The sequence below is a fragment of the Falco punctatus genome (genome assembly GCF_963210335.1).
Source record: "Falco punctatus genome assembly, chromosome: 3".
In the NCBI taxonomy this organism is placed as follows: Eukaryota; Metazoa; Chordata; class Aves; order Falconiformes; family Falconidae; genus Falco; species Falco punctatus.
Window position 1 is genome coordinate 121,484,090 of NC_137582.1, and position 24,472 is coordinate 121,508,561.

The 24,472-nt window shown below is 53.0% G+C and overlaps 2 protein-coding genes and 1 long non-coding RNA gene across 18 annotated transcripts in view; 2 read left to right on the plus strand and 1 right to left on the minus strand.

Moving 5' to 3' along the window:
- Nucleotides 1-5,368, plus strand: part of PUM1 (pumilio RNA binding family member 1) — a 79,060-nt gene extending 73,692 nt beyond the window's left edge. For all 16 annotated transcript variants that reach the window (XM_080381769.1, XM_080381776.1, XM_080381767.1 and 13 more), the window contains 2 exons: nt 935-1,127; nt 4,094-5,368. In XM_080381769.1, coding sequence (XP_080237895.1) covers nt 935-1,127; nt 4,094-4,225 — 325 coding nt within the window. In that variant the 3' untranslated portion in view covers nt 4,226-5,368. The remainder of the gene's footprint in view (nt 1-934; nt 1,128-4,093) is intronic.
- On the minus strand, nt 4,760-9,750 carry LOC308061583. The gene is made up of 2 exons (XR_013927282.1): nt 7,927-9,750; nt 4,760-6,500 (listed from the first exon to the last, which is right to left on the minus strand). It is a non-coding gene; the product is annotated as an uncharacterized lncRNA (long non-coding RNA).
- Nucleotides 9,751-10,002: 252 nt separating this feature from the next.
- SDC3 (syndecan 3) overlaps nt 10,003-24,472 on the plus strand; it is a 46,895-nt gene continuing 32,425 nt past the window's right edge. The window contains exon 1 of the mRNA XM_080378892.1: nt 10,003-10,179. Within this exon, the coding sequence (XP_080235018.1) occupies nt 10,084-10,179 (96 nt within the window). The 5' untranslated portion in view covers nt 10,003-10,083. The remainder of the gene's footprint in view (nt 10,180-24,472) is intronic.

Here is a 24,472-nt window from a genome sequence, read left to right on the forward strand (position 1 = left end):
TGCAGCAGTCCAAGGTTGTTAGTCCGCATGCTACAGAGCTACACATGGGTGGAAGCAAAATCAGAGTACCTTAGGCCATGTCAAGAAAAAGTAATACTTTCCACATCCATGAATTCCTTTTGTGTGTGTTTCTAGCCATTTGAACATGAAGGCTGAGCTCTTAAAAGGCTCAATATTCCCCCCTTTTGATAAGTAAAATAGTGCTTTAGTATTTATGGACACAAGGAAAGTGTAACATTAACAAGAATTAGAAGAACGTGGTCTTAATGTTATTTCAGATTCTTTCTACCTGACTTGCCTTACTCTGTTTTCCTAAACTTCTTTCCAGATGGAGCGTGAATTAATGTAGGATGTCCCAAGCTGAGCACTGGTTGTGGCAAACCACTTGGTGATTTTATGATGCAGTCAGGGATGCAGAAAATAAGACTAGCAGAACTCTCAATCCCCTTTCATATATCCTATGAACCTATTAACTTGGCTTTCTGGAGAGCAGAGACTAGTCATGTAATAGATGCAGGAATTCTGAAAGTTCTCTGCCTTTGCTAAAATCTTTTGTACCTAGGTAAGCATTTCCCTATTATAACCTTGGACCTCTGTTCCCGTCAAGCTCCAGTACTGAGAAAACCAACGGAAGAACAACTCTCTGCTTCTCTAATGGCCACACCAGGAGAACAGATGCTGATCTCAAATACAACATCATCATAGAGTTACACAAATTTGGGTGAAATAAAACCTGAGCTGGTCCTCCAAATTCCCACTCAGATCCCAAGTGCCTTGGACTGCTCATCTTTTTCATGTTGCTGAACTTATGTGCCAGCACGTGTCTCTCCCAGATGGTCTGCCCTTGCTAGAAGTGTAAGAGAGCTCCCTGGGATGGAATGAAAAGCCCAGCAGAGATGTTGCACACTCACAGGTTGTCCCTTTATTGTTACAGCAATGTGGTGGAGAAATGTGTTACTCACGCCTCCCGTACGGAACGTGCCATGTTGATTGATGAGGTGTGCACTATGAATGATGGCCCTCACAGTGCCTTATACACCATGATGAAAGATCAGTACGCCAACTATGTGGTACAGAAGATGATCGATGTGGCAGAACCAGCTCAGCGGAAGATTGTCATGCACAAGGTAAGCAGCTGCCATCGATTGATAAGGATGTAAGGCTTGTCACTGCCACACTGGTTGCAGAGAGAAAATAAGACTGAGATGATTGCTTTTGCCATTAGAATTTCCTAACGACAGAGGTATTTCAAAGTTGTGTGTTTCAGTAGTAGCTGAAATATGACAGTGTGAAATAACAAGGTGCCATTTGGACTTAAAACTAGCTGGTTGCTTCTAGCAATCTTTTTGACCTATTAACCTAGTTCCACGCTTGTGGTATAGCAAATACTGCTGGAAAATGCCAAGACTTACTGCAGCCAGTGCCATGGGTTGGTGCCTTGCAAGGGTCCTCTGAAGGTCTGGCAATGACGACACACTTGCCCTCACTGAGAACTGCGTTCACTGATGAGAGCAATTCTATGCGCTCAGTGGAGCCGAGCCAGACCTTGGCGGACCTGCGGGTTGCGTTTCTGAGGGCTGCCCATGCTGTCTTGTCGCTTCACGTCCCTGCTCTGTAGCCCTGATGGGGACAGGCGGGTTGGCTGGTAATGCTGCACTGACGGGGCGCGTTGCTGTAGCACCTGAGCCTGCAGCCATTCATCAGATTCTCTATTTCTCAGTTTTGAGTGCGGTTTTGATGAGAGATTTCCACAGTTAGCATTATGCTGTGGTGTTTAAATGCGTAACAGTTTCAGGACTTAATTATTTGTCAAAAAGAAAGACATTTTGGAATTAAATAATGCATTACTGCCAGTCCTACCTCCCAAGGCTATGTGCCTGCTGCCCCCCCAAGGGCAGGAAGCTGTAAAAATCAGGTGACGTCTTCATTTTCCTGCTTTTAAAGGTCACATTTGTGGGTCTTCATACTTGTAATGAATGGGGAAAAAAAATAGGCTTTTAAATGTGTAGTAGAACTGAGATTATTTTCTTCAGTCACATGTTTTAGGGTCTGTTACTCTGTGAAAAACAGCTGGTACTTTCTTACTAGAAATAAAATACTAACACTATCTTGGAAAAACCTGTATTTACTAAGAGGAACTGAGAGGAGTGTCAGGTATTCAAATCCCAATGAAATCAAGTGTATTTAAGAAACCCTGAGTAAAATGGACCGAGCCATTTTTCTGTAAAAAGAAGTGGGTATTATCTGTGTAAGGGAGCTGATTTTTAGCCACACAGGGCAGTCAACTGGTATATAAACAACATAAATGCAGCTGAAATAATCTTCAGGGAGGTTAATTCTTAGGTTTAGGAATCATTCAGAGTAGTTCTTTTAAATCAAAATCTGTACTGGTGCAAAAGAAATGATGAATATAATTAAATAAAAATGTATGGCAAGGGATATACACAGTTTAACTGTAGCAGAATGACCTGTGGATTTTGCTAATCTGTATATAGAGAGATTTGTATACTGAAAAATATCCCACCCAAATGATCTCTACTGACTTGTTCTTTTTCCTGTCAAGCAAAGTCTTTTGAATAAAATGATAATTAGATTATCAGTGTGGCTGTCAAAAATAGAACTGGGATGACAGCTTAAATAGGACTGAGTGAAGATGAAGATTTCAGCTATGCTATCAAGCTGAGTGAAAGCCTGGGAAAATTGAGTGTATTGACTGTTGCTTTTGGACTGTGAAAATTGCTATTAGTACAAACAAGCAGTTCGTGTTATTGTTAAAGACAGCACTTTTATTGAAAAAAAAATAATACTGAAAAGTAATTTAAACAGTTCTATTAGTTAAAAAAAGATCTTGGAAATGGAGACAAACAAAGAGCAAACTGTTGGACCTGGGAAGCTTTACTTCTGCTTAACCTCAGAGCAGCAGTCTTGGAGGTGGGCTTGGGAATGGAAATGGGATGTGTGGAGGGCCAAGACATAAATTTATGATTATTACAAGAGGGGTCCTTGAAGTGAAATAGGAATTTGAACGGCTAGAGGCTGAGCTGATGAAATAGGATGAGTTTGGGATGGATTTCCCATGGCAGTTTTATGGTCAGTCTTGGTGCAGGCGAGTAATGGTGGTGTATCCATGGCGGGAGCAGGGAGTGTGGTACACCACGTGCTGGCTGTTTTCTCACCCTGTTTGCAGCTTGTAGGGAGTCCATCGTAATTGTGTTATTACAGGAATGTGCTGTTGGTGTGGGATATTTCTCATCTAGCAATTAAAAGGAGTTGCTTTTATGTCTCATTCCTCTGAAACTGTCCAGGAGAACTTCAGCAGCATAATGGTACAATGCAAACAGCTTTCCTTGTTCAGGTGCTCTGGCAGTAGAGGTGGTTTTACTCTGGCTACAGTAATGACAGTGCCATTGAAAGTGACTTATACTCTGCAACAGTGTGAGCGGGTGAAGTTTGCTTCCATAGACCTCTTCCCTGCTTAAAATAAGCATTTTAACTGTCAGGTTCAGAAATTAATCAAGAATTAATGCTGCTTGCCTCTCCCAGTAGCTCTTTCAGCTGTGCTGCTGAAATTCCTACCAGCAGCTCTTCCAGGCTTGTAGCAGCTCTGAAGCTCAGCCTGTAGCCTGGAAGGAGGCAGAGGACCCCGCTCGTGTTCAGCAAAAGCTGCTCAGCCCCACTAGACTCTTCTGACGCCTTTTTTACCTTAGTGTGTTTGCCCCTGGGCTGGAGGCAGAGCATCAGGCACCCTTGGGAAGCTTGAGCACCCCAGTGGTCATGTCTTTCTGGCTCCCTCTCTTGGGACAAAGCCCTGTATCCATCCACACACTCAGATCCGGCTGGATTCCAGTAATATGGCTCAAGACGATGCCACCTGCTTGACCAGAAGTTCCTCCTAAAAATAACATCCATGAGTTACAGAACATTAGCTTGATTCACAGTAAATGATGTGATTACAGTAAATGGCATTTCTGTGGTCTCCTGGCTGCCCACTGGTGGCCAGCCCCTCTGGCCATGGGGCACCCAGAGCTCGCTCAGGATTGACGTGGCTGTAACTCAGGTTCCGAAGCTTCACCCACTCTTCTTTTATCTCTAGATCCGGCCTCACATTGCTACGCTGCGCAAGTACACCTATGGCAAACACATTTTGGCCAAGCTGGAGAAATACTACATGAAGAATGGGGTGGACCTGGGGCCCATTTGCGGGCCACCGAACGGTATCATCTGAGGCAGCGCACTGGGGAGGAGCTCACTGGCCATCCGGTATCTACAACCAGCAACCAGCGATATTCCAGTATACAGTTAGAAAACATTTTATGGTTGCTAAACCGCTAAAAAGAGGAAAAAAAAAAGCCTTTGTAAATTTCTTTAATTTTATTATGCATAACGTACTAATTATTTTTTTTAATTAACTAATTGCCCTGCTGTTTTACTGGTGTATAGAATACTTGTACATAGGTATCAAATGTACATGGAAGGCCACATTTTTGTTCACTGTTGTATCTATATTCCAAATGTGGAAACTTTCAGGGTGGTTGGTTTGAAGAAAACAAAACCCCCCATTTTTAATTCATCTGCCTTGCAGGCAACCTTTTTGCAAATACCTGTTTTTTTCTCCTTTTAGTCAAAAGTCAGCAAGAAGTTTGAATTTTAGTTAAATGGCACAAACGATGCATTTAACGCTGTTTATAAATATTTAAAAATCAACTTGCTAAAGCTTCAGTTAAAGAATTAATTAAGTTTTTGAAACTTTTTAATTGCCTTTTCTTTTTTTTCCAGTTTAACATGCAAAAGGAGGTAGCTTAGCTGTGGTTTTGGGGAGGAAAACATATGCACCCAGAAAGTTTTTAAAGCGAGGGGGTGGGGAGGTGGGTGTACTTGTTTACTGCCTACTCTGTTTGTTCTGTTAACATTGAGAGACACAATTTGATTATTTAGCATGAGGAAAAAAAGAAAATCCAACTCGGCTTTGGTCTTGCTTCTATAAATATATAGTGTATACTTGGTGTAGACTTTACATATATAAAAATTTGTAGTATTTTCTTGTTTTGATGTCTGATCTGTATCTATAATGTACCCTAGTAGTGGAACATACTTCTGACTGTACAATTGTACATTTGTAAACCTCTGTAATGTAAATGTGGAGAAGTTTGAATTGACATAAACCCGTTTTTTGGTAAGAAAAAAAATTAGCAAAACCTGTGCATTTCAGTGTATATTCACACCTTTTATGGTCGTAGCATATAGTGTTGTATATTGTAAATTGTAATTTCAACCAGAAGTAAATTTTTTCTTTTGAAGGAAATGTTCTCTTTATACAGCCTAGTTAATGTTTAAAAAAAAAAATATGCTTGGTTTTATTTGTCACCTAGTTGAACAGTAGCAATCCTTTCTAAATGTTATACAAAAATTATTCAGTTCAAAATAGTGTTTTTTTGACTCTTAAAAAGTAATGTTTTGCTTATTTTGTGACAGTAAGAAACAAAAAGTGCAAAAGTACAGGATCCCCTAGTTTTCCTTACAATCAGAGTCCCTTTTCACCTTGTAAAGTGTGAATCACCTTCCCTTTTTGTACAGAAGATGAACTGTATTTTGCATTTTGTCTACTTGTAAGTGAATGTAACATACTGTCAATTTTCCTTGTTTGAATATAGAATTGTAACACTACGCGGTGTACATTTACAGAGCCTTGTGTATATTTCCAATGAACTTTTTTGCAAGCACACTTGTAACCATATGTGTATAATTAACAAACCTGTGTATGCTTATGCCTGGGCGACTATTTTTTGTAACTCTTGTGTAGATTGTCTCTAAACAACGTGTGATCTTTATTTTGAAAAATACAGAATTTGGAATCTGGCTTTGTGTTTGCTTCCAGCATGACAGAGTGCCACCCCCACATCTTTTTGCCTCTTTATTTTATTTAAGAGCAGCCTCCCCGTGTTGGCTGAGAGCAGCTGTGTCTGCTCTGAGCAACAATAGATAGATGTGGAAAATGAAGAGTGGAGTGACCCCTTGTCTGTCACTGCTTCTCACTGCCACCATCCTCATGGGCTCTGGCGTTTTGGCTCTTTGGATTCTGCCCCTTCTCTCCTCTTTGAGCACATCTAAACCTCTTCAGAGCCCACACAAACTCGTAGCACCTGCAGCCTCCATCCTCTGGCAACAAGTTGGAGGTAGGCAGCCACCCTGCATCTCTGGCTCAGTTTAAGCAGAGCAACTTGGCAAGAGGGGCCGGGAGTAATGTCCCCTGGTACCTCTTGTCTTCTGCTGGTGGTTTCCTCTGCTGCTTTCACCTTCCTCCCCTCTTCGCAGGTTGGGCTGGTGCTCTGCAGAGCTGGTGGTTGTGCAGAAGCCATTTGTATCCTCCTCCTCCTCTTCGTGCTCTGGGGTGTGGGGAGGAAGGGCGGTCTGAGGGGCCTGGGGAGCTGCACCCAGCAGCCAGCGTGGGGGTGTCCCAGCAATATTGGGTGGTGTGATGTTTCCTGGCTCACGGAGAATTGCTAGAAAAGCAAAGCAAGTGCTGAGTGCGTGTTTCCTTGGAGACTTTTCCCCAGTCCCAAGCTCTCCTGCCCAAGAAGTGATGGGACGGGAGCCTGGTGCTGGACTGTGCTGCTTGCCTTTGTCACGTCCCACCCCTGCCCCCAGTGTCTCTGCTGCCGGAGTGGTGTCTGTCCTTTATTGTCGAATTCCCTGTCACTAAGAAACTCAAGTTCTGCACGTTACATCCCCTGTGCCCTTGAACAGGGCTCTGGCTGGGACCCTTGCTTGGGGAGCAAGTCAGCCACCTCTCCCCACCAGTTTTCCTCCCTTTGCCCGCGCACAGGACCTGCCCTGTCCCTGCGGTGCAGGTTGGCGGCTCCTGGTTTTAAAGACCCTTTTCTGAAGGTTATTGACAGAGTCATTTGGGAAATCCTGAGAAGTCTGAGCATTTGTGCAAACAGGGTGACATCTGATAAATTGATGGAGGGGTAGAAACTTCCTGTCTTGCAGGAAGTTAGTTTTTTGTCTTAATGCATTAAAACATTTGATTTTGGAGAATGTATCAAATTACTGATCCTTCCCACGCTGCCGTTTCCTTCTGCTTGCCCCTCAGCAAAACCCTGTACCCCTGCAACTCAGCAGCAGTTTTAATCTGTTTTCACACCCATTGTTAAATGTAGCGGAGAGTTGACTTGGGCTTTCTGACACCTTTTTTTGCCCTGGTTTTGGAGCCAGCCTGTGCCTCTGGGCCAGGCATCACACCAAGCCATGAGCGTATAGGAGGACTCGGGTCCCACATCCCAGAGCCTCTGGGGCTCCTGCTGTTGCAGCTTTTACAGCCCTTGTAGCCCTTACAGCCCTTACAGCTCTTCAATGCTTTGTTTAAACCCTGGTGCTGAGCAGCTCAGCCAGGCAGCAGCGTGGCTGTAGTTTTGGGGCACAACGTGGTGAAAGCAAGGGATATATATGTATATTTCAAGTTTAATTTAATTAGCATTGAGCATGTGTATCTCAGGTGGAGAGCAGCGTGGCAGTCTCCCCAGGCTCCCCGCTTCCTCCTGCAGACACTCATGGGTCTGTGCCTAACCCGGGCATCTGTCCCACCACGGCAGCGCAGCAAAGGTGTCAAGGATGGGTTTAGCTCCTGCCCAGACCCGCAGGCTCCTGCTCTGTCCCTGAGCTGGGAGGAAAGATGTGGCCAGCGTGGCTGGGGCTGAGCCTGGGCAGCTGTCCCCTGGCTGGTGGTGCTGGGCCTGCTGCGGTCAGGGAGGGGGCACGGCGGGGGCTTGCCGGGAAGGGTACAGCCATGTCGGTCTGTGCGGGCTTTTAATCATGAGCACGGCTGTCGGCTGCTGCTGGAGGAGGCATGCGAAGGGGTCCAGCACATCAGTGGATTCCATCACACCAGTGGGGTCCATCACATCGGCTGGGGTTCATCACACTCACCCTGACCCGACAGAAGCGGACCATGGTCGCAGTGGGGCAGAAAAGGACGCGGTGGCAGCCGGGCTGCGGCCGCTCCCCCCGCGGGACCCCGACTCGCTTGTAGGGGGCACCTCTCTCCCCGTCGCTCCTCAGGGGCCACCGCTCGGGTGACAACTCCTTGGTGGGGACCTACGGGGCCTTCTGCCTCCAGGCTCCATCCAGGGGCAGCGGCGGAGCTGCAGGGGTGGCCGCGGCCACGGCGGGGCGGTGCAGCCCCAGCAACGCGCCCCCGGCCCGCGGCTCCACGCTCCCCTTGTCCAGGGACCCCTGCCCAGGGACTCCCTGCCCCAGAGACACCCCTGCCAGGGACCCCGCCTTTGCCCCAGGGACCCTCCGGCCTAGGGATACCCCTTGCCTCAGGAACCTCCCCAGGTCCCTGCCCCATCCCAAAGCCTTTCCTCGGGTTTTGCTCTGCCCCCCAGCTTCTTGCTGATGATACTAACGCACTTAAAAAAAAATATTGTTAGCTTGGATCGTTCTAATTACAGCACAATTAAAACAGAGAGAAGTGACTCAGGTGGGGACCTCGGGGCAGACCCCCTCCGGCGATGTTGCACCCCCCAAAGAGGAGGGCTGCCCCGAGTGCCCCACTGGGAGGATGCTCAGCCGCAGGACGTGCTCCAGGCCAGGGGCTGCATCTCCATTTTTAGCTGAATTTGGCCGATTTCCCCTCCTAAACCGGTGATGCTGGGAAGGCAAAGCCCCCGCCCCAGCTGCTACCCCTGCTCCCCCCTCAGCCTGCTCCCCGTGTATATTTTGGATTCACATGAGGGGTTTTATGAGAAGGCGAGTATATATTTAGGCTTTTCAGAGAAAGCATGCAAACGCCATTCAGAGGAGTTACACGTGTGTGTGAGGAAGGACTCACTGATGCCCCATCCCGGCTCATCCCATCTCACCCAGAGCCACCATCTCCCGGGCCCAGCAGGGTGACCGAATCCCCCAGTTCGGAGCAAAGCCACCACTAGGTGACCTGGCAGTCCCCTGGAAGCCACTGTCACGACCGGGGACCACCCTGTCCTCTTAGCCCATTGTTGCCCCCTTTTTTTTGTGCTGAGGGCAAGTTCCGGCCCTGCCCGGGGGGGTTCCCCCTCCCGGGTTGTAGCCTGGGGGTGGCCCTGGCCCCAGCACCCACCCAGGGGTGACCAAGTGTCCCACGGAGGGAGTGGGCAGAGTGGGGGTCCCTTCCTGGAGGCAGATCCCAGGGCCTCCATCTGCCCTGGTGCCTCTCCCCCATCTATCCTGAGGTGACCTTGTCTGCCCCAGGACCCCCCGCCTCCCCCTGGGACTCCCCAGTCTCCCCTTAGGTCCTCCCAGTCTGCCCCAGCTCCTCCCATCTCCCCCTGGGACCCCCCAGTCTGCCCCAGCTCCACCCATCTACCTTCAGGACTCCCCAATCTGCCCCAGCTCCCACCAGGACCACCCAGTCTGCCCCATCTCCCGCTGGGACCCTCCCAATCTGCTCTAGCTCCCCCTGAGACATGCCCAATCTGCCCCAGCTCCACCCATCTACCTTCGGGACACCCCAATCTGCCCCAGCTCGCCCCCACCTCCCCGTGGGACTGCCCAGTCTGCCCCAGCTCCCCCCATCTCCCCCCGGGACCCCCCAATCTGCTCTAGCTCCCCTGGAGACCTCCACAATCTGCCCCATCTCCCCCCCATCTCCCCCCGGGACTTCCCAGTCTGCCCCATCTCCCCCTGGGACCCCCCACTCTGCCCCAGCTCCCCCTAGTCTGCTGCCGATCTCCCTGGTATTTACCTTTGGGTTCCGAATCTGCCCCCAGCTCCCCCATTATATCTACCCCAGAGCCCCCCCATCTGCCCCAGCTACCCTATCTCCCCAACCCCCGCCCCCACACAGTTTACCCCAATCCATTCCCTACCCCAGTGCACCCCACCACCACCCCACACCCTCCGGGTGGCGGGGCCGGTCCAAGGCGGGGGGGGGCCGGTGCTTCCTGCAGGGCGGCGCGGGGGGGACGCGGCGGGGAGGGCGGCGCGGCGGCCCGCACCCACACCGCCTCCCGCGGGCGGCGGCAACAAAGGCCGTTCCCCGCCCCCGCCGCCGCCTCCCGCCGCTGCAGCCGCCGCCGCCGCCAGCGTCCTTGCGGCAGGAAGATGCCCGGGGAGGTGCCGCCGCCGGCGCCCCGGGGGCTGCGGAGCCTCGCGGTGCTGCTGCCGCTGCTGCTGCTGCTCAACGCCCGCGCCGCGCTGGTGAGTGCCGGGGGGGCGCGGGGGGCCGGGGGGCCATCGGTAGGCGGCGGGGGGGGGGTAGGGGGTGGGGGGTAGGCATCATGCGTGGACCGGCAGCGGGCGGGGGGGACACGGGCAATGGGCTGGGGGGCGGTGATCGGTATCGTGCGTGGAGCGGCAGCGGGTGAAGGGCACCGGCATCGTGCGTGGAGCGGCAGCGGGCTGGGGGCACCGGGGTGTGGGGGGATAGGTATCGTGAGTGGAGCGGCAGCGGGCGGGGGACCGGTACCGAGCTCGGAGGGGGGGCACCGGCATCGTGCGTGGACCGGCACCGGGATGGGGGGGGTCGGCATCGTGAGTGGAGCGGCACCGGGACCGGGGCCGAGCTCAGGGGGGCGCGATCGGCATCGTGAGCGGAGCGGCAGCGGGCGGGGGGCACCGCAGCGGGCGGGGGCCGCGGGAGCGGTATTGGATTGGGCGGGGGGGTCCGGCACCCGCTGGCCGCGACAGCCTGCCCTGGGCCCCGCACCCGGCGTGGGGGGGGTCCCGGAGCCGCCCCCCTGCGCGGCTGGGCTCTGGGGCACCTGGCTGGGCGGCTGAATGGGGGGCTCTGGGACTCCGCCGCCCACGCTGTGGCTCGCCCCCTGCTCGGGGCTGGGGGGCGCCCATCTCCCCGGGAGCTCCACTCCCCGCCCCCTGCCCCGTGCTGCCCCACCGCCCCCGCCTGCACAACCCCCCGAACCCCTGCGCAGCCGCTGCCCCCCCGGGTGCCCTCTTCCCCTGCGCCCCCTCCCCAGGCAGGGGCTCAGCCCCGGGGTGCGGGCAGGGGTGGGGCAGGGGCTCAGCCCCGCAGTACAGGCAGGGCCGGCAGCAGCTGGCAGGTGGGGTGGGGGCCGGGGTGCCCACCCCCCCACCCCACCCCACCCCACCCCACCCCCGGTGCGCGTGGGGAGTAGGCTGGCGGCAGATGCCATTTGAAGGTCGTAGGGAAACACGCTTTAAAAATGACCCTGTGAGGGGGGACAGGGAGGGAAAACCCGCTCCTGCTTTGTGGCAGAAGAAACTGGGGGGGGGGGGGGCGGTGTTGCCCCTTCCCTGCCTGTCCCCCTGCCTGCCCCCTGGAATCGCCCTCGCGGCTGTATGGGGTAAGTGCAGGCAAGCCCTGCCTGCTACTCGCCCCTTGCCAGCGTGGACATTGCCCCGCTCTGCACCGGCTCTTCCCGGGAGGTTTTCCCAGCCCTGCCCATGGGAGAGAATTTTGCTACTGGCAGGAGGAAAGGGTCCATGGCTTCTCGTGGTACTTCCAAAACTGCTTCTCCCCATGGCCAGCATGCTCTGGCTGGGATACCCTCCATCAGAGCCCCCCTGCCCACTTCTTGCCTGCGCCCTGCCCTGTGCTTACTCTTTGCAAGCTGCTTACAGGAGCGTTTGGGGGAGCCAGGGTGGCTTTGTGGGGTACTGGCTGTTTAGTGATGCTCTATGGAAAGGATCCTCCTGCAGCCAGAAGATGCTTTTCCCATGCAACCAGCACAGCCCGGAAGGAATGGGAGAGTTTAGGGGTGGGTGTGTGTGTGTGTGTGGGAAATAAGGCTGCCTATTCCCCCCCTCTGTAAGAGGGGAAGAAGTCCCAGGGCCTGGCTGCTTGCCAGCGGGCAACCTGCTGTATTCAATAAGCCAGAGCCCTTCCCCATCCTCCTGGCGTTCTGGTTTGTGGGCACTGCAGGATGGCACCCTGATTTCTGTGAGGCAATGGGTGCATGTGGGGTGTTTGCCCGGCTTTCCTGGCAGTGGTTATTCCCCTCCCAAAGAGGCAGATGCAACTTTGGTGTTTCCGAGGAGTCTGCTGAGCCGCTATGGAGGAGACCATCAGGTGTGTGATTTACTTGTCTGAGTGACAATAAATATTGTGGCTCCCGGTGATGTCATGCCATGAATCAAAGGGCAGTTTATTAAACTGAATATTGCACTTTGCTATTGATCCGGGGAAGCCTGAGCTCTGCTGACAGCTCCCTTCCATCACTGGGTGCCCGTGGCAGTGAGAGGTGAGTGTGGCTGTGCCAGCACCTCCAGTACCTGTGGCAGGCATGGGGTCGGCTGCATGGGTGCTCACTGCCCTCCCAAATAAGCATTTCCCCTTCCCCTTTAGGGAATTTTAGTTGTGGTTAGTGGATGGTGATGCAGGTGGTTGCTGGCATTTGCTGAGGATAATTAGGCAGGAAAGGTTACAGACTTGTTAAATGCCAGGATAGGAGCGGTGATGGGATGCTCCTGGGCACCACAGAGGCTGGGGGAGGGAGGAGGCTGCTTCCCTCCCTGAAGGATGTTCCAGGGGCTATGGGGCATCCTCACCTGGAGGTGACCAAGGCCTCTCCTCTCTCCTCCTCTTTGCTGAAGTTTTAAAGTCGTTTGGTCTTGTTGGACAATGTCTCAGCTTCTCCGTGGGGTCACCAGAACGGGAAGCAGTGGCTTGGCACAGCTCTGGTACATACCAGCCAGCTGCGGTGACAGTGGCGTGGGGGATGGATTTGGGGACCCTTGTGTCCCTTGTGCAGTTGTGCAGGCAACTGGGTAACGCTGCCTGCAAACCCTGTGCAGGATCCTGGTCGCTGCCAGGGAGCCCTTCTCCAGAGCAGTGCCTGGAGAAGTAATTAATGTTTGCATTGTGGAGACCGGACAAATAACTCTGGCTCCTGCTGGTACCTACCGTGTGAGCTCCTGGGGATGCACCCAGTGCTGTGTGTCCCAGCCCTGGCCCAGGCAGTGCAGAGGAACGCGGCTGCCAGTCTTGTGGTGTTGCTGAGGGTCTGGGAACCATAACAAGTCTCCCGGGAATTGACGCTTCCCTTTGATGTTGTGGTGGCTTCGATCCCGCTTGGCCCTGTGTCTGTATCTGTGTCTGTATCCGTCTGTTTGGACTGGTCCCTTTAACCCTTTGTGTGCCTCTGTGGGAGGGCTGTGGGACAAGGCCTGCCTCTCCTGGCAAGACCCAATCCTGGCAGTGGGTTTTTCCAACAGTGTCATAGACATGGAGGTTTTGTTTTAGCCAGGATTCCCCAGGGCTGGAAAGCTCACAAGCTCACCCTCTGCATCACTGCCGACCCCCATCTCCTGCTCCATCACTTTGGAGCCAGCTGTGGATGGCTTTGAGGATGAGGTCTTGAACCGAAGATCCTGGCAGCTGGGTGGAGAGGAGCCCCTGCGTCAGCTGTGCCCATGGTGGGGGTGAGCTCAACCCCTTATTAGACGCTTGAGAATCCAAGAACAAGCTGTTTTCTGTGCGGCTGGGAGAGCTGGCTGCTCCCCACCCTGCAGACCACACACAGGCCGGGGTGGTTGCTGCTTCCTCCTCTTCCTCCTCCGCACAGGGCCTTGGTAGGGAGCTGGGATGCTGGTGTCTGGGAATAGTTTGGGGACAGAGCGGGGAAAGGGCAGTGCCAGGCAGCACCACTCACATTAATTAGATGCAGGCAAAGAGCAAGCTGATGAGCTTTAATCAGTGAGCGTGGCCTGTGCGCTAGGCTGCGGCGAGGTGCTGGGGGAGTGGGTCCAGCCAGCCCCGTGTGACCTCAATTACAGAGAGCATCGACTACCTGTAACCTTTCTATGTGTCCTGCGCTCAGGTCCCTGTCCCTGCTGGAGCTTTCCCTGTGGTGACTCTGGGGCTGGGCTGCTTCGGGGCTGGCCTCATCCTGCTCCTCTTCACAGGGTACTGGGGAGGTGATTTTGCTTCAGTCCCACAGTGTGTATCTGAGGGGCTCTCCGAGCGAGATTCAAGGTGGTATGGCATCCCTCACTCCTTGCAATCCCTTAAAATCCATCCTTGGCTGCATCTGAAGGGATAATGGGGAATGTGGGACCCAGAGATGCCCCGTGGCCCCTCAGAGGTTTGAGTTGGATCAACCACCTCCCCCTGCAAAGGATCTGGGGGCTTCCCCCTGCAGCCCTGGGTCCCACCAATATGGGGGTTTGCAGGGCACGCTTGTTCCCATGAAGTCTGCCAGCAGTCAGGGGTTGGCAGCTCCCCGGCCAGGCTGGCACGGGGGCTGTGGTAGGGTCTTTCCCTTCTGAGGTTTGTGGGGGCTCCAGGGGCTGCCGTGAAATTGTGTGGCATGTATTGAGTTTGCTGGGGCTCAGCCTGGCTTCCAGGGGTGCGGATTTGAGCTCCCTGGTGTAAACTGGGGTAATGGGGTAAACAGCCCCATTTGTAGGGACACCCCAGCTCTCCCCCCCTCCAGCCGCACTCAGTACCCAGCTCCTTCCTCTTACGAGAAAGAGGTGAAGCAAGTTCATAAGGAAATTGAGGGGGGGGGGGGGAAAGAAAGAAAAAAAAGGGGGTCCCAGAGCTTCTTAAGGGGCACAGGGTCCTCTGGCCACTGTCCTGCCTGTATGTGGTGTGGGGGTTAAGTCCACAAGTGTCCCTGAAGCTCCTTTTCCCTCAGAAGAGCTGCGGGAGGTGGTGGCAACCCTGGGAGACGGCAGCAGGGCTGGGGGAATGCCCTTCCCTGTCCCCACACAACGTGAGCCGGGTACCAAACCCTGCCAGGCTGTGGCCTGGGAGACTGCCGCCTTTCCCTTCCTGAACCTTTAAAGCTTTAAAACAGTTTTTGGTCAGGGCGTTAATTCTGTACCCACACCCTCATCCCACCGAGCTTCCCCCATGCTCAGAGCGGGGCAAGGAGGGCTGGTCCGATCTTTTCCTTGCGTGGCTCTGGGTGGTTTTTTTGCTTTTATTCTGCTCCTTGATGCATGAACCTGGCACTCAGCATCTCTGCAAACACAGCCTCGGTGCTCAGGAGGTGGAGAGCCATTATTTGTGGGGAGAAATCCCCTTCAGCACGGGGATTGCTGTCCCCTGGGACCAGCAGGCGGGGGTACCTTCCCCAGAGCTGTGGTCCTCAGCCCTTCCCCACGCTGGTTAACGCCTGCATAAGGCTCCTTTGGCTCAGGACCCTGGGGAGCTGCTGCAGAAAGATTTACCCCGCAAAACCGGTGATGCTATCGAGCCTCTCACGGGCAGAAAGGGGGACGTGCCTCTCTTTTTCAGCCCGGCAGTGTCAGCCTGGCCCCGGCAGAAGATGCTCATCCCTCCCCGGCTGTGTCCCTGGAGACGGTGCCACAGCACGTGCACGGAGGGAGGAGCAGCAGCTGCCGGAGAGGTTTTCCCAGCTTTTCCATCCTCGCTTTGTGCTTTTTCCCTGTTCCCTTGATGTGGTGCTTTATAGCAGGGGGAAATATTTCCCATCAGGAGTGTCCAGCAGCCCTTTGCCTCCCCTGGCCGTGGCTTTCACAAGCCATACGTAGCCAGTGCCTGGCTCTGGGGAGAGCGGAGGTGGGAGGAAGGGCAGCGGGGTGAAACAGAGAGCTTTTTGTGGCAATGCATACATCTTTCCCAGTTAATTAATTTGACATTTACGCCGAGTTTCTTGTGCAAAGCTCCCAAGTGTTTTGGCGACCTTCATGAGCAACACACAGGGCAAAGGCCCCCCTTTTGTGCCCAGCCCTGCAGGGCAGGACAGGAGCTGTTGGAAGTCAAGGCAGGAGGGAAGGATGTGACTGGATCCAGGCAAAGAGTGGCTCCTGGGGCTGCCAAACTCAAACTGGTTGCAGCATCTGCCCCCACAAACAGTGTTTTGAGGGGTCTTGCTGTGGTCAGGAAGGAATGGAATTGAACCTGGGGTCATGCAGGTGGCACAGGGATGCTCCTTTTTGTTGTCAGGATGGTAAAAGCATTTTTAGAGCTGGCTCTTTCAAAGCTTTTTGTTAAAATTACTTGAAAAGTTAATTCTGGTTAAACCAGTATTTCACTCAGCTGTGGCAGTGTGTGAAATGCATTGAGCAGATGGAGGAGACAGCATCTATCTGGGGGTGAACAGTACCACTGCATCCCCACCCTGGGAGTGATGCTTCCCAAAACTTGCATCCCCCTTTTCCACCTCAGCATCCCAGAATAGGTGATTCTAGCTCTGTCCGGTCTGGATCAGGATGTGCACTCTGCCTCAGCCGCGTGATGTGCCCCTGCCAAAAGGGAGGCTGCATGTGTTTACATCTCTGCGGTCACAATGCAAAGCATTTCCCTCCTTCGGAACAGCTTGGCCACAGTTCAAACTACTTATTTCAAGATAAAAATAACAGCAGCAACCTCAGGGTTGCTTCTTCTTTCCTGGCCAGTGGCGAAATAAGGAGTGTTTTAGCAAGAGGGGAAAAAACCTTAATGTGGGGGAGCCTGGGCATGTGTCCCCACCACTGCAGCCCCAGTGTGGGGTACCTGAATTGGGGCCCATTGAGGTGGAGGAGGCTAGAGCTGGGACAAGCATCGTCTCTCAGGCAGCGTGGAGCACAACTTGTTGGCAAAACAGTTTATTTGCCAAAAAATGCTGTTTTCTGGAGGAGGAGGAGGGGAATGAAGCTATTTCATGAGCCGCGTTGGTTGGGCTGAATAACTGCTAAGGAAGGCGTGTAGTCCCAAGTGTGAGTTTGGCTTGGTTTATAAGTGATGCTCATGTTAGCAAATGTCAAAAATATAGCAGAGGGATGCATTTTGGGGACAGAGAGTGGGAGTTTTGGTCCAAAATGGGCATTTAAAAAAACCCCTTAATTATTTCTTATTTTTTGCAAGGAAAGCTATAACTGAACAGAAAGCCCCTGTGTTTCTCTCCTACCCCAAAGCAGTTTTCCTTGCAGAGGCAGTGAGTGGTACTGGCACAGCGTGCACAAAGAGCTTTACTGCCCCAAACTAGGTGTAGGTCCCCCATTTCCAGATCATTTAAAGCAAATTTTGGTCCACTGGGCTCCTAACAACTTTTCTAGGTGCTGCCTGTCCTGAGAATGTCTGTTGTGTCTCGAGATGCTGCTGGGAAACCTCTCCATCGCAACCCATGAAGATGAATCAGAGGAAGCTGGAATAATGCATTTTTTTTCCCATTTTGGAGGCTTTCTGGCGAGTAACATCACTCGGCCTTTAATTTTCCTTCTCCCTTGTACACAGGCTCCAAGTATATTTGCTCAGTGTTAGGTGAGGGTGTCGTGGGAATCTCCTGCCACCAGGATGAGGGTACTTAAGAGCCAGAGCTGAGTGTCACGGGAGATGGCACTTATGGGGAGCGTGGGGAGGAGGCAGGGACTGGCACTTAAATGCCTCCAAAGCCCTGGCTCTGGCCCAGTGGAAAAACCCAGAGCTGCCAGGTATTTGTTGATGAAATGGGATGATTTTATGCAGCTCCGATGATATTTTCACCCGCACCCAGGAGGCTGCTCTGAGTGTGAGGTTCCCTTTTTTGGAGGTGCTGGGAGAGGCAGCTGCCATGTCCCTGTGACTTTGGGGTGCTTTGGTCCTTGGACGGTGTCACCACCCCCTTTCTCATTGCCTCCTCCAGGACAAATAATGCAGCACATAATAAATCAGCTTTGCAGGGCACTCCCCTCCTCCTGAGGCCTGATGAGCTTGGTGCACCCCAACCTGGGCAGTGCACTTGGGTGCCAGGGGCTGTGACCTGGAGCACCACATGGCACTGATGAGCGCTAATTAAGCCCTCATTAACTACCAGTGGCTGCAAGTCTGTGCCCTGCCAGGGTGTGTGCAGCCCTGTGCAGTGCTGCTGTTGCCTCTGTCAGAGAATGATTACAAACATCCCTTGGAAACCTGGGGGGTGGGGGATCCTGCTGTTAATGAACCTGCTGTTAATTAGGGAGCGTGCCAACACGTATTTACTGATGGAGAAATCGGGGTGTTAAACAAGGACCTGGGCATCATATAGGAACTCAAGGCATCAGGTGTAGCAAGCTGGGGTGAAATGGGGCTCTGTGCTGGTCTTATGGCCAGGGGGCATCATCCCCCCACCGCAGGCTCCCCGGGGACCTGTGCATGCCAGAGCTGCACCCTGCTGGGCTGCCCAGGTGAGCGGAGCTGCCTGGGACATGGCCCCCAACAGCACCCAGCCTCCGTAATCGGTTAATCCATTGTTTTTGTTTTCTCCTGGCACTGAAAGGAGCTGTTTCTCCCCATTTTTCAGTAAATAATTGTTTTGGGTGTAACTTGCTTGTTAGCTGCCTGGCAAGCTGCAATTAGGCTGTGGGAGAGGGCTGTAGGGAGGGTTAGCAAGCTGGCCTGGCTCCTGGGGTGTCCTCTGTAGCACTGCGGCATCTCCTGCAGCGTGGAGTGGGGTTGCTGGGGCTGCAGGGGCTTGCTTTGCTGGGCAGGAACCCTAGGATTTTTGGGGTGTTAGTGATGAGCCACACCCCTCAGTGCTGTAACTGGGGTGATGCAGCTCATTCTTCCGCTTTGCCCTCTTGCCATTAATTGGGATTAATTAACGTCTGCTCCTCCGACTCAAGGTGCCTGTTCCATCTCCAGGCTGTGGCATTTAAAGCCATGCATAGGACCTTGCAGTGTGGGTTGTGCCATCCCCAAATGTCCCTACATAGGTGTCCTTAAAACCACCACTTGTGATCCCCAGGGCTGCTCGTGTGGAGGTGGGTAGATGCTCTCCATGCCAAGGGATCATTGCAGCATTCTAGATGGGAACAGCTCCTGGCTGTGGAGGATCCTGAATCCCTTTATTTTCCATGGCGAGAGCCCTTCAAGCACCCAGCCAAAGGCTGGAGGGGGAGAGTGGGAGGAAGGCTCTTGCTGCTGTGGAGGAAGAGACAAGGAATCCACTGATCCATGGGGATCAGATGGGCATGGTTGGGTTTGCAGGGATTGCCTGGTACCCACTGGCTGGTCCCTGGAGCATCGTCCCTCATGGGGATGTACGCATCCCTATGGACATTTCTTCGCTGGTGGCATCCCGCAGCAGTGCCCACCATGTCTGGAGCAGCTGTGCCTCCTTGTCTTTGGGCTGAGCTCAACCAGATTGTGCCTGCTTACTCTTGCAGTAAAAAGGGGCTGCAAAGAGTCAGCAGAGAGGATGCGCCATGAGGGTCTGCATCCTTGGAGCAAGCCACTGTTCTCTGTTGGCATGAAATCCTGTGGATCTCCTGTATGTTCAGGAAGTGCCCCTGCTACATACGGGCTTGCCCAGCCAGAGATGTGTGTGTGAAGGATCCTGTTTACCAAAGTCTGAGCTCACTCTGCAGCCAGCCAACCTCTATTTGTGTGTGTAGCATCCCAAACAAGACCAGAAATAGTCTGAAAGGCACATCCGTTGGGTAATTTCAGTTGAGATGTTAAAAGGGGAAAAAAAAGCCTGGTCAGACTCTGTGCAGCAATCCAGCTTCAAACACACCCAGACCTGGGAGGAAATTGAAATTACACCATCTGTAAAGGGAAGGCAGCAGGCAGGGGATGGCTGGGGCTGAAGGAAGCAATAGCTCTGTGTTCTGGCTGCTTCCTGCCAGAGGAGCAAGTTTTTGGGTCTAAACAGTGACTTTTTGTATCTAAATAGATGGAGCTGTCTCCTTGGGGTGCTCCTTTCCAGTCCTCAAGCACTTGGGTGTTGTGCTGGGCTAAAAGCACCAGCGAAATGACTGAGGAAGATCAACCCCGTGGGCTCCTCTGTATAGACCCTGATACAATATTTGGTAAAAAGAGTTTATTTCTGTTTTTTTCATTTGGCTGCTAGTCCCACCAGCCTGGTGTGGGGCGAGGATCTGGCTGGGGCCATCCCGGCTGCAAAGCACCTGGCAGTATGGGAGAGGGTCCTGGGAACACAAATGTGGTCTTTTTTTTCCTTCTGACCTAGCTCCAAACACTGTTTGCTCTTGCCAGCACAAGCAAAGGATGCTTCTGCAGCCGGGCTAATTCCCCTGGGGCCATGCATCCTAGTGCTGTAACCTCTGGATGAAAAGCATTACTAGATCCATGCCGAACAGCTTCATGCTGCTAGCAATGCTGGGACAGGGGAGGGAGCAGTTGCTTTCCATCGGGCAGGGATAGGGTGACATGCCCCTCATCCCTCGTGCCAGCAGGCTGCTGCATCCCCGGGTTCGGGAAATGGCTGCTGCCTACAGGCAGCCGGGCGTCCCCTTCCTATCCCTCTCCCCCCTTATTTTCCTTCCTTCAGCCGGAGTGTTTTGCTTGATGGACTGTATTAAAGTCAGGACGTGAGGAGGACAGGCTGCCAGCAATTAAGCTGGGCAAGCCCTCCCCCAGCCGGGTGTGTGAGAGGAGCAGGGCTGGACGCCAAGGTTTTGGGGAAGGGACCATTTCTTCCCTCCTGCTCCAATTTGGATGCTCAGAGCAGATGAGGGGCCACATGGGGTGAATTTCCCACCCCCTGGGAAATGCTCTTGGTGAAATAGGTTGGGTTGGGTGACTGCGTTTTTGGATAGGAGCTGCAAACCAGTGGCTGGGCTGTTCCTGAGCCTCTCATCTGCAACTCATCCTCTTTGCTCCAGATTTGATCTAAAAAACTCCAACTCTCTCCACAAACCCCCTGACCCCCAGCAGGTGAGCATCCCACACCTTCTCTCCCATGGTGGTGCAGGGGCCCAGTGGTTTTGGGACTGATTCTGGCTCCAGGTGGGATGCTCACCCCAGCACCCACCACCCTGCTGCAGGCATGGGCTGGATCCTGCTTGTCCTGGTGCAATTCCAGCTGCTCCCAGCAAGCACAGTTGGAGTTTGCCTCCAGCTATAAATAACTGTGAGAGCAACAAAGCCCCCAGAGGGTTTTAAAAACTATATGGTTTTCTGCAGCAGAAAGCCATTCTGCGCAGAGGCTGGGCGGTGGGATCCCCTTCTAGGGATGGGGGGAAGGAGAGGATGTGATGCAGGGGGATGCTGACTTTCCATGTGGATACAGGGCTGGATCCTCTCCCTGCAGCTGGTGTCCTGGTCCCTTTGCACCCTGGCAGCACCCAGCTGCTCCGCTCCAGGTCTTGCTTCCACTGAGCATCAGGAAAAGTTGCTGTCTGAGCACAGAGAAAAGGGACATAAAACATTTATAGCCCTTGAAAATCATCAAGGACATGTCTGTCTCTGTTAAAATAGCAAGAGGAATTGGGGGGGGGGGGGGGGGGAGTCCACTCCAGCAACATGGTTTGTGTGCTATTCCAGCTCTTTTCCAAGTGCTTCCCACCCTCAGCCAGGGTTGCAGTCTCCCTGCCTCCTGCGCTCCCATTCGGTGGCTCTGGAGGATGGGACAAGGTCTAACCCCCCTCCCATAACCAGGAGTACCAAACCGCTCTGAAACTCCGATCTTGTGTCTCTCCCGAGCACATTAAAAGCTCAGTCTTGACATAAAATGAAAGGGCACCAAGAAGTTAATTGGGTTCTTTCTCTTTGGTTTTTGCAGCAATATCAGAGCGGGTTTGGTGCCTCCTGTGTGTCTCTGGATGCTGTTAATTAGGGAAGCTCCATGACTGAAGTTCTCCAGCGCCTTGGCCAGCTGCAGAGGGATTTATCATGTGCAAACGGGTCCTTCCCCACCCTGGGTTGTGGCAGGGGTGAGGATGGGGCGGGAGATGAGGGAAAACAGGCACTCCCAGAGAAACAGGCCAAATCCTGTGGATGAGGGGGATTTTGATTTTGCTTTGCTTGACCCAGTATCTTCTAGGGGAAAAAAAAGTCCCCATTTCTCCAGCGAGCAGCAAGGCCCACGGGTCACATTTGTTTGCTCAAGCCTTGTACTTCCCTGCTTAAAAATCAGTGGTTTAGGGATTTTCATGATTTTTTTTCTTCTGCAAAGGTTTTAACCTGGCTGGGGAGCATAGCTGCTTCTCTGGGGCAAGAAGATGGAGGTTCAGGGTTCACCGTGGCTGTGGTCTGGGCCTGGGAACAGGTTGGGGCTATCCCTGCCATAACACCCAGCGTCGCAGCATTTTGTGTTACCGAAGGTTTTGGGCACCAGACTTGTTGTGGCAAAGAGCTCTGAGGGTCTGCACACCTTGGCTAGGTGGCTCAGGGACCGAATGCTTGGCATGGCACAGCTCCAGCCTTCCTTGTATGAGAAAGAGGAAAGAAAACCTCAGGAGGGGAAATCCGGGAGGAAGAGCAGGTCTGGGTGAAACAACCAGCAGGGCACTGGGCAGGCAATGCCCAGGGGCGGCGGCGGGTCCTGCCTGTGGCCAGAGGGAAGGATGGGGACCTGGAAAGCCACATTTTCCTGGAGCTGATGGTCCCATTGAAGTGTAGGAAAGTGTTTCCTGGAGAAAAAGAAGGAACCTGTTATGAAGACATCCTGGCCTGTTCTGACTTGAAAATGAAGGGTTGGTTGGTGTTTCAGGCTAATAAATGTCTTGACTTTTTAATGTTTTCTTTTGCAACAACATGCCTTTCCGATGCAATCACACCAGTAGTGAAACCCTCTTGAAAATCTTCCTGTTTTGTAAAATCAATATTTTGGGCAGTTTCCCTCACCCACGGGGCTGTGAGAGCTTCTTGGGGTCCCATTTTCAAGCTTTGCCTGCTGACTTGAGCTGGAAATACTTTTCCAAGTGCAAGGTGAATCCTTTGACTGAGCTGGGAGCTGAGGCTTTGAGGAAAACACAGTGTGTGGTGGGAGATGGTCTTTGCATGGAGATATTCTTCCTTACAGAGGCCAGAAAGCTTTCCCCAGTGGAGCAAGCTGAGCGTGAGATGAAACAGCCCCCATGGCTTCTGCTGGCAGCTGCCAGGGAGCCACAAGCATCCTGATGCCCTGGGAACATGCTGCCCTGAGATGGAGTTCTCCCTGCTTTTCCTCCTGGTCTGATGGCTTTTGGGTTGTGGGTGAGAAGAGCTGCAGGGCTCAAAATGGTGAGACTGGGCACTGAGTGTAGTTGGATGGTATTTGCCTGGGGATGCTAGTCCCCATCCCCATGCAGCGACGCTAGGGTGTTTGACAATCCCCCTGCAGGGTTGCTGGTACCTCTCCTGTGTGGGGACACTGGTTCTCATCCCCACGTGGAGAAGCTGGGATGTTTGATAGTCCCTCCTGCAGGGATGCTGGTCCCCATCCCCATGTGGAGATGCTGGTAGATTTGACAGTCCCTCCTGCAGGGAGATGCTGGTCCCTGTCGCTGTGCAGGGATGCTGGTTCATTTGACAGTCCTGCCATGTGGATGCTGGTTCCTGTCCCCCCATGAGGATGCTGGTATGTTTGACGATGCACTCACCACACACCCTCAGAAGAGGTTTCTCTTCTTTCTTACCCTCTCAACCCTCCCTGGCCGGGCAGAACGTTTCTCTCTTTCCTTCATTCTCTTTCTTTTATGCTTTCAGCCATTGGGCGTTAAAGCAAAGTGCTATGGGTGGAAATGAGAGGCCTCAGGTGCAGTGAAATGCCCTCCTCTTGCATTGGTTGTTTGTCCCTCACCTGCTTCCAGGCACTATATCTGAGAGCTGGTTGAGGTGGGTTTTATTTTCTTTCTACAATAGTAAGTTTTTCTTCAACAGCAGAGGCTGAAAGCTCTGAATAGCTCTGAACAAATAACACAAAATGTGTCAGGAAGGGATGTTTCCACCAGAAGGCTAAAGCTGCTTTGAATCTTTGCTATTGTAGAAAGATGGAGCAGAAACCTCCTTCCTGCCTGGATATTTGCCGAGAGCTGCTCAGGCTGAGGGAAACATTGGTGTGAAATGAATATCAGCATTTCTCCCCTTGGGGACTTCCTGGTGCAGTCCCTGATTCAGACGCGCAGATGAATGCTGCTAAACTGCCTGTGAGCAGGAAGGTGATCAGAAGTGGTGGATTATGTTGTTGGCTTTGGTGGGTTTTTTTTCTTAACGGAAGAAGCCACGTTTGTATGGAAACCAGCTGATTTATGTGGTCCTTAAGGGATGGAGCATCTCAGAGGCAGTGGTAATAGCTTGTTGCTTTATGCTTAGTGTTGCAAAAAGGCTTATAAAACTAAAAATAGCGCGTAGGGGGTGTGTGGGGGTCTTTGTACCATGTGCCCATCTTACAAGAGCCTTGTGCTGATGGACTCTGGAATGGCAGTGAGGACCGGGAGATGGAGCTGAGCCCCACATGTGATACGCGTGGGAACTGGGTCCTGAGCTTGCTCAGAGCTCTAGAGCAAGTCACAGCAAGCGTGTGAATAAATCCGATGGGTGCTCTGAGCCCACTGGTCCCTTCCCGTAGGTATTGACGCTGGCAGCACTTCAGAGGTGTGAGCAGACATTGCATTCCCCGGGAGCTGCTGCTTTGGGTGCAAAAACCTGGGGATGCGTCAAAAGCGGGACTCCCAACCTATTTCTGCTCTTCATGGGGGGGTGGGCTGCTCTGAGGGGGCCAAGCTGAGGCCGCCGCAGCCCCCAAATGCGCCCACGTCCCACCAGGACAGCAGGAAAGTAGGTCGTGGCCGAGCTGGTGTGGCGGGCTCCATCCTACATATGTAAATCGGGTCTATTTATGGCTGCTCGAATGACTGCAGGCTCAGGCGGCTCTGAGCA